General features: G+C 40.6%; 1 protein-coding gene across 1 annotated transcript; it reads left to right on the top strand.

The window, feature by feature from the left end:
- The first annotated feature begins 893 nt into the window (after positions 1-893).
- Positions 894-7,659, top strand: LOC124993658 (V-set domain-containing T-cell activation inhibitor 1-like). Its single transcript, XM_047565486.1, has 3 exons — positions 894-945; positions 5,945-6,349; positions 7,316-7,659. Exons 1-3 carry the CDS (start codon positions 894-896, stop codon positions 7,657-7,659), a joined length of 801 nt encoding a protein of 266 aa, XP_047421442.1.
- Positions 7,660-8,940: the final 1,281 nt, after the last annotated feature.

Below are 8,940 nucleotides of genomic sequence, written 5' to 3'. Positions count from 1 at the left end.
TTCAAGGTAAAAAAGGAATGATTAACCGCGTATGGGATTGGAAGGGCTTTGAGAGGGTGACTTAATCAGAGTTTTTGAATAAGTAAGTAGTGGTGATGCAGGATGTACCTGGCCTGAAGGGTCTGGACTGCACTGTGACATTGGAATGTACTGGAGGAACGTACAGTGTGGGAGATGAGGCTGTAGAGGGAGGCTGGTTTCAGCCTGCAGGTATCAGTGGCTTTACCTCCATGTAGCTGTGCATTTGGGTTAGAGCTTCTCAAAGGAGTTGAGTGTTCCCTGCTTTTTTTCTCCCACCCCATTTCAGAGCTGTCCTAGGCCCCTTAATATCATTCCCATTAAAGTGCAGCCTTGGCTGAGCAGTCTCGTTTAGTGTTGTCACATGTTTTTTGTTTGTTTGTTTGTTTTTCCTGTTTGGGAAACATTGATCCCTAACTTCCCAGATACACCTGTGTATCTACTAGCTGTTGCTCCTCCACCTCCACTTGCCCCAGCAACATCCAGAGAGACCAGTGACCATTGCTTGGGATGCTGTCAATGGTCCCTCAAATATCATCTTCAGGGCTGATCTTGGGTCCAAATAATTCAACGTGACACATCTATAGAGACAGAGTTACATATTATAGAAATAAAGTTCCAGGTTCATATAGCAAAACAAAGTTGCACAGGATCAGCTGGAGTGAACTTAGGTGACATTCCCACATGGAACACTGAGGTGCTGGAAGTGTCTGTTTGCTGGGTGTGCCCCTGGTGGGCATGGGGTCTGGAAGTAGTGCCTAGGAGGGCCTTCCACCCACCCAGCAACATGTGGCTCTGCTTATGGTGGTCCACACTCTTAGCTGAAGCAAATGTTTTGCCTCTCTCTCTCTGTCTCTCTTTTTTTTTTTTCCAGAATGTCTTTCTTTTTGATGTCTGTCAACCTACTTCTACATCTTCATGGTGCAGGTGAGTCTTTTTTTTAAAAAATGGTGTGGGTATGTTTGAAATACCTTTGAGGATAATGAGGAAAACGGTGGTTTGGAGATAATAAATCAAACAAATCACTTATTCACTTCAAACATCCAACTTTTGTTTGTGAAATGCAAATAACTTGCTATGCAGGACAGGAGAAGAGCAGATGGGAGAATAACAGACACATATTTTAAAGCATTATTGTTGGTTCTTCCTTCCTCCCCCACCTTCTTTTGTAGATTTGGAAATTGAACCCCTGAGCTACATACCCAGTCTACTTCTTTTTTTTCTAAGAGAAAAGTTGCCAACTCCCACCCCAATTTGATTTGTCCATTTCAGGCCATATCTGCATGACTATCTTTATTCACACCTATACTGTGATCCTCCCAACCAAAAAGAAAAACATATCTACCTCCCTCTTCATCACCTTCAAGTGACTCTGACAAGTACCAATTAATATAGTATCCAGATCAGGTCTGATCTGAAAAATCAAAATGAAGAGTCAGCACTGGGTTTATGTAACTCTTACTTTTTTTTTTTTTTTTTTTTTGGTACCAGGGATTGAACCCAGGGATGATTTATCACTGAGCCACATCCCCAGCCCTTTTTATATTTTGTTTTGAGACAAGTTCTTGCTAAATTGCTTAGGGCCTCGCTAGGTTGCTGAGACTGGGTTTTTTTTTTTTTAATTTTTAGTTGTAGATGGACACAATACCTTTATTTTATTAATTTATGTGGTGCTGAGGATTGAACCCAGTGCCTCATGCATGTAAGGCAAGTGCTGTATCACTGAGCTACAACTCCAGCCCTATGTAACTCTTTGTACTCAATTCTTCAAAAATGTTGATAATGAACAAGATAGAGATGTGAGAAATGGCAACATAATTCAGCTAACCAAAAGTCTATAAGCAAAAGTTTCTAAAACTTTACTAGGTCTCCAAACCCTGCAATATAACTGCTCTACACAGTATCAAACATATTTACAGTCTTCAGGCTTGGGCCTCCTCTCAGGAACCTTCGGCAGTTCCCATCTTTACAGGTGGCAACAGCTTGAAGACATCCTCAGGTTTGAGATAATTCAGGAGTTAGTGCAAGACCTGCCCAGCTAGGCTACCCTTACTGGCTTTTCTCCTTTTGCTCAGTTAGTGTGTGTGTGTGTGTGTATGTGTGTGTGTGTGTGTAAGGGGGCAGTAAGGTAAGATGAGTTGGTAATCATTCATCATCAGGAAGAACCCAACCAAACGAATAAAAGGAATGGGTGTATATGTAGGTGAGAATGAGAAAGGTGTGTTGGTTTGTTCTAATAGCATTATATTTTATAGCAACATCATCCACCTAATAATATGTGCTAGGTACTATAGCAGGTGTTTTAGACACCAAGTTTTCTTTCTATGATTTTCAAAGTGTTTTCCTACATTATTAGATTTTTGTTGAGCTTTTGCCTCAGACTCTTAGGCCTTGGGAAGCTAAGGACACAATGGTCTAGAAATAACAGAATGAAATTGACAAAGGTGTTATTTAGATTGAGGTAGGCCCATCTGCAGCTACAGCCCTCAGAAGCTGGCTTTTGTATTGCCTGTTACAACCTTCATAGATCATGTTTCATTATTCATTGACTAGCATCTTTGGATTCCTGAATCTGAGACTCTTTTCCCTGGGGCCAGAAAGGGTACAGCTGCAGCAAGACCTGCTGGGTAGAACCTGAGAAGTTATAATTGAGGAGCTCTCATGAATAAACTATATATTCTTGTGAGAGAGATTGGATACTAAGTATTCACCCATCTGCTCTCTTCCTTCTGTCCCTCTGGGAAAATGATTGAGCCCTGTCATATAAAAGCAGTTCCTAAGATCCCAAGGTATTTCATAGCAATCCCGAGGCAGGTTCTATTATTCTAATTTCATATGAGGAAACTAATCCAGAGAGATTAAGTACCTTGCCTGATGCCAAATGATTAGTAAGTGGTTACTTGGAACTAGAATTTGAATTCATAACTCTTTAGACCGAATTTTCATTAAAGTTAAAGTCAAATCAAATCAATTTTTATTTAAGTTTTTTGGTATTGGGGCTGGAACTTGGGGGTGCTCTACTGCCGAGCTACATCCCTAGCCCTTTCTTATTCTTTATTTTGAGAAGACAGAGTCTTGCTAAGTTGCTGAGGGTGGCCTCAAACTTGCAATCCTCCTGCCTCAACCTCCAGAGTCACTGATATTACAGGTATGTGCCATGGTGCCCAGCTAGTCCAGAATTTTTAAAACACCATTTTTTTTATTATGACTGCAGCAGAAAAAATTAATAATTTGAGCAAGAAAGCACTTGGTTTTTTAATTTGCAAATTTATCCTTATAAAGGATAGGTTATAACCTAATAAAGATTATGCAACCTGTTTCTCTTGGCCTCCTTTTTTTCCATCCTGCCTTCCTTTATATTCATTCATTAGTCATTGATTTGTTCATCAAACAAGCAAACTTGGAATTAGTGCCTACTTCAGGAGATGAAATGCATGTTTCAGATGGAGAGTCTTGGAGTCAGACTCTAGGGTTTCAGTCACAGTCTACTTCTCACAAGCTGTGCTCCCTTGAGCAATTTATTTCACCTCAGGTGCCTTGGTTTTCTCAGTGGTAAATTGGGGTTAATAATAGTACCTACCTCAATGTAGTATATAGATTAAAAGAATTAAGACCAGAAAAGCTCTTAGCATATGTTTAGCATATTGTAAACTCTCAAAAAATATTGCCCAATGTAGTCAGGATGAGAGAAAGAGAAAAATTATAAGAAACTGACGTATTCAACTATGGAGGCTGATAAGTCCCCAGATCTGTAGTTGGCAGGCTAGAGACCCAGAAAAGTCAGTGATAACAGTTATAGGCTGAGCCAAGGGCTGGAGACCCAAGAAGAGCCTGAGTTGCACTCCAAGCCTGAAGGCAGAAAAGGATCTCTTGGATGTTCAGGCAGGAAGGCTTCCCTCTCATAGGAGGGTCAACATTTTTTGGTTCTCTTCAGAAATTGAATTGACTAGGGCCACCCACATGAGGAAGGGCAACTGCTTTACTCAGTCTATCCATTTAAATGTTATTCTCATCCCAAAACATTCAGAGACAAACCCAGAATGAAATCTCACCAATTATGTGGGTGACCCCAGCAACAGTCATGTGACTGCTGCTAAGGAACTGTGTTATTCAGCTGCAATCCTTTGCTGGGTATCTTTCCCCCTGCTCTTTTCTGGGCTGGTGTTTTGGACGCATCCTTGCTCACTAACTTTGATCATTTGGATTTGCTCTTAGTACTTCACTTGTTTTTAAATTCTATTTCTTTCATTTCATTGTATCAAACAACATCCTTAGGCTCACACCGACCAACTCTTTCTCCTTCCTGCTGCTTGTCACCTGCACAATGTCTCTAGGAGGAAAAAAGAATATTCTTCTCACTGGAGTACCTACTTTCATAATGCTTAAGCCTTTTTATTCTCTCACTGAAGTTGGGAATTTAATTAGTCATATAGGCTTAAAAGTTTGGTAATAGCTTGGAGATGTAACTCAGTGGTAAAGCACTTGCCTAACACTTGTGAGGGATCTGGGTTTGATCTCCAGCATGATTTAAAAAAAAAAAAAATGCCAGATAACCACAACCCTAAAGGTCTTTTTTTTTTTTTTTTTGGTACCAGGCATTGAACACAGGGGCACCTAACCACTGAACCACATCCCCATCCCTTTTTTATTTATTTATTTTGAGACAGGGTCTCTCTAAGTTGCCTAGGGTCTAAGTTGCTGAGTGCTGGCCTTAAACTTTCAATCCTGCCTCAGGCTCCCAAGCCAGTGGCATTATAGGTATGTGCCCTAACGGTCATTTTTAACTCTGTAACTGAGAGAGCTTGTTTCCTTCTGCAGTGCTACTGATATCTTTTTTTTTTTTTCTTTTGGTTGTAGATGGACAACTAAATTTTTTTTAGTTGTAAATGGACACAATACCTTTTTTTATTTATTTAATTTTTATGTGGTGCTGAGGATGGAACTCAGTGCCTCACACATGATAGGTAAGCACTCTACCACTGAGCTACAACCCCAACCGTTACTGATATCTTAATATGTGACCTTGAGCAACTTTGCTTCCTGGGAATCAATTTTGTTTTTTAATAGCAGAGACATCTGATAGAATTCTGATTTGGAAGTCTTAATTTATAAGTAAATTAGACAGGGATTGTTCTGGTTGAAGAGGTAAAGGAGTAGAGATCCCACTGATTTAGCCTTTACCTGGCCATTGGTAGCAAACTCTGAGATGAATTCTGGGGAAAATAGTTTGAGAACATTGAACTAGGTGGCCTCTAAACTTTCTTCAGCTATAACATACCAGGATTCTAATCCATATTATGATTCTATGCATGTACACGGTGTATGGCTATATTCCGAATAGCTTTTAGATTTATTTACTGAACATCTGTCTCTACTTTCCAGAGTGCCTTTTTGGATTACTGAAGCTGGAGGGGAAAAAATTGCAACATTTCCATGATTGCTTTACCCTAGAGTTTTGGGAGTGAGTTGAGCTCTGCCAATCAGCTACATTTGTGCAAGGATTAAACTGGCACCTGATCGAAGTGGGGAGAAAGGTTATAGTGCATGGGGCATCCTTTCTTTTGCCAGTGTGAATCTGGCAGGTGTAGCTTGACTCTGAAGCCACCACCTGCAGTGACATTTTCCTCATTCACCAACTTCCTGATAAGGCAGAGGCAGCACCAACTGTGGCAGACCAACTGTGCTGTGTCATTCTGAGCAAAGCATGATGCCAGGGAGGACAGAACAAACATGTTGCAAGTCTCAACATCCATGCCCTTCTTTAGCCTCTTTCCTCCAGCCTTCCAGTAATTTTGTAAACATCTAGTTCCCTGTACTGAATCCTTTTCTGCTAGAAACAGCAGGAGTGATTTCTTGATTTTGGAGGCTTACCTGATGGTGTGGTCATCAGTCTTTACTAACCCCATTTCTTCTTTGACATTCTCAGTGTCCACAGAAGAGTTACGGGCCCACCCCTTCACTGATGTGACCCTCTCCTGCCATTTCTCCTTTGTGGAAGGCACAGAAAATCTTGAGTTTTCTTGGGAAAGAGAAGATATCACAGAGGAATATGAGGTAGAGACTGATGAGGAATATTACCGCTTTTTCAGATACTATGATTTCTTTGGAATTTACTCCAAATTGGTTTACCAGTTTCACAATAACAGAGAGCAACTAGAAGAGCAAAACTCCTTGTATGAGGGAAGAGTCTCTGTAGATTGGGCTGAAATTTCTGAGGGGTCTCTGTCACTTCTTCTAAGAAACGTGGATTTCATGGATGAAGCTATCTACAAGTGCTCAGCCATCACACCAGATGGAAGAGGCGAAAGTACAATTAAGCTAATAGTAGAAGGTAAAGGAATTTAACAAATGAACTTCATTTTAAGCTCTGTCTCTGTTCATAAATATAATCTATAAGTTTTCTCTTCCAATGTTCTCCCTTTCCTTCTTCAATTCAAATGGATTCTGGTTCATTTTATTTCTATCATGGGAGCCAGGGGCTTGGAATGTCAATTTAGCTAAGCTAAAAATGTTGCTCTGAACAAAAAGTGCTGTGTCTGTACCTGTGTGCATCATTCATTCATTAGTACAAATGAAACAGTAAAGGTAATAAGAGCACTGGTCCAATCCCAAACTCTCCAAACAAATTGTGACACTAAAACCCCCCACATTTGATAGGACATAATAGTCCTTCATGAACCCTCTGATATCTGATACGTGGTTTAGTGAGAATAGGTCTGCACTAGGAGGCAGAAGGCCCAAGTTCTTGAACTTGGGCAACTCTACTTTGAGCAGCTCATTTAACTTCTCTAGGCTTTACTTCTCTCCCTAGTAAATGTAAATTGGACTGAATCATGGATCGCCATTGTGCCCCAGGTGTCAGTACCCTTCACAAGACTACATGGACAGCTGTCTCTTTCTTACCAGTGACCTATGGGGATTGGCAGTTCTGCATGGCAGAATTCCTCCAGGATTAAAGTTGGAAGAGGTGGGAAGGTGGTGGGTGGTGAGAATCATTTGTTATCTTCTGTGATTCTCAGAATCTGAGGTCAATGGAGAGTGGAATAAACCCACACAAGAAGGGAAGATTTCAGCATTAAAGAGAGCAGCGGGTAGGCGAGCCCTGGAAGGCAAGAGCGTGATGTATCTTGTTCTTCTCTTCCTATGCTTGGACTAAAATTTTACCTCAGTAAACCTTAAGATGTGTTGCCTTCATAAGGGGTTAATGTAAAAACTGAGGGTAAGAGGCTCGAGGTGACAGCCTCTTGGGGATGAAATAAAAAAGAAACTAATTGTTTTGTTATTTTTTTCCAACTAGACTCTGAAATGCCCCAGGTGCAGTTTGACAAGATTGATGATGAGGATGTAGTCACATGCGTCTCTAAGGGCTGGTACCTCACACCCAATGTGACTTGGTTGGACAGAGCAGAGAGGGACCTGAGCAACCATAGTACTGTGGAGGTCCTGGAGGAGCAGATGAATGGCTTCCACAGGGTGTTCTCTGTCTTGAGATACCCAGTCAAGTTAAACGATAAATATGTCTGCCAAATAACAGAGACGGATGTGAATAATCAGCCCTTTAGAGTTATCCACAAGTACCCAAGTAAGTGCAAATTCAAGAAGAGTGAAAGCTGGGTGCATTTCACCATAAAGAAGTCATAATTCACTAATATTTGCTGAATGCCAAATGTTTCAGATACTCCTGGTACTTTGGAGATTTAAGGAAGAATCAGGAACATAAGCTTGTAGCCTGGGGCAAAAGAGGGAAGTGCAGTGGAGTCTCTGTGGGTTCAAAAAAAGACCATACTTCAGGGACTGACAGCTTTTACTCTGATAGATGTGACTGTTACCATTTATAAGACTTCTATTCCTCTACTAAGAGCATCAGCTTTATGATGTGACAGGCTGAGTAATCACAGCAACCATTTATCAGCCTCTTAGCGTATGCCTGGTACTTCACACATCATTTTAAGTCCTTTGCTCAACCTTGCAAAGTAATTGTTATTACCATCCCCCTTTTATAGAAGGAAATCAAGAAGGTAAATGATTTGACTAAGAACATAGCTAACAAGTACACAATTTGAATTTCAGATAAGCAACAAGTAATATCATATGTATGCTAAATAATTGTTACTTACTGGAAATTCATATGTAACTGGGTGGCCTAAATTTTACCTGCCAACCCTGTGGGTGGTAAAGCTCAGGAGCATTTAAACCTCTCTGGAAGAACAGAAAGAAGAAACTAAAAAACGTCTTGCCTGGTTAGGAAGCTAGCATCGTGCAAGAGAGTGGTTTTTCACATACTGTCCCCAGACCAGCAATACTGATACCACCTGGGAGGTTGTTTGGAAATGCAAATTCTCAGGTTCCCCTAAACCCTACTGAATAAAAAACTCCAGTTTGCTTCAACAAGGCCTCCAGGTCATTTTGACACACATTCAAGTTTGAGAACCATGTGAGCTCTTAGTGAAGACACCCAGAACATTTCTATCCTATACCTCCCTGTCAGGTTGGGGTGCCATCTCTTCTGACCCATGTCCAGCAGGTAAGGAAAACAGAGCTCCTGGCTCCTTGCCCTAATACAGTAAAACAAGAATAACCAGGCAGACTCATAACTTTAAATTTCACACTTTAGTTGTCTTTCCTTCAAAGAGGGGCTTACTTTTTCTCCCAGACTTTTAAGTCTTTCCCACATATTCAGGAGTTGTTAGAGTTCTTTGAACATTACAGTGGGCCTCAGAATCTCCTGAGAACACCCAGGGTATGTTATTAATGAATTGACTTCAAAGAAATCCTGTATTTTTATCACCTTGGATTTCAACACCTTGAAAAAAAAGTCCCAGAAATACTTAAAAGACCCCTGTATTTTACTTTTCTTCACCTCTTTTTATGTTCTTATTTATATAAGGCCTTTGAGATCTGGCATCTGCTTGTTTTTCTAGC

The sequence above is a fragment of the Sciurus carolinensis genome, chromosome 9 (assembly GCF_902686445.1).
Source record: "Sciurus carolinensis chromosome 9, mSciCar1.2, whole genome shotgun sequence".
In the NCBI taxonomy this organism is placed as follows: Eukaryota; Metazoa; Chordata; class Mammalia; order Rodentia; family Sciuridae; genus Sciurus; species Sciurus carolinensis.
Note: the sequence above shows the minus strand (reverse complement) of the source record. Positions and strands in the feature narration are given on the sequence as shown.

Coding starts and splice junctions, on each gene's coding strand:
- LOC124993658 (XM_047565486.1), top strand. CDS start 894: ATGTCTTTCTTTTTGATGTCTGTCAACCTACTTCTACATCTTCATGGT. Junction 946..5,944: donor TCTACATCTTCATGGTGCAG/GTGAGTCTTTTT, acceptor TGACATTCTCAG/TGTCCACAGAAGAGTTACGG. Junction 6,350..7,315: donor AATTAAGCTAATAGTAGAAG/GTAAAGGAATTT, acceptor TTTTCCAACTAG/ACTCTGAAATGCCCCAGGTG.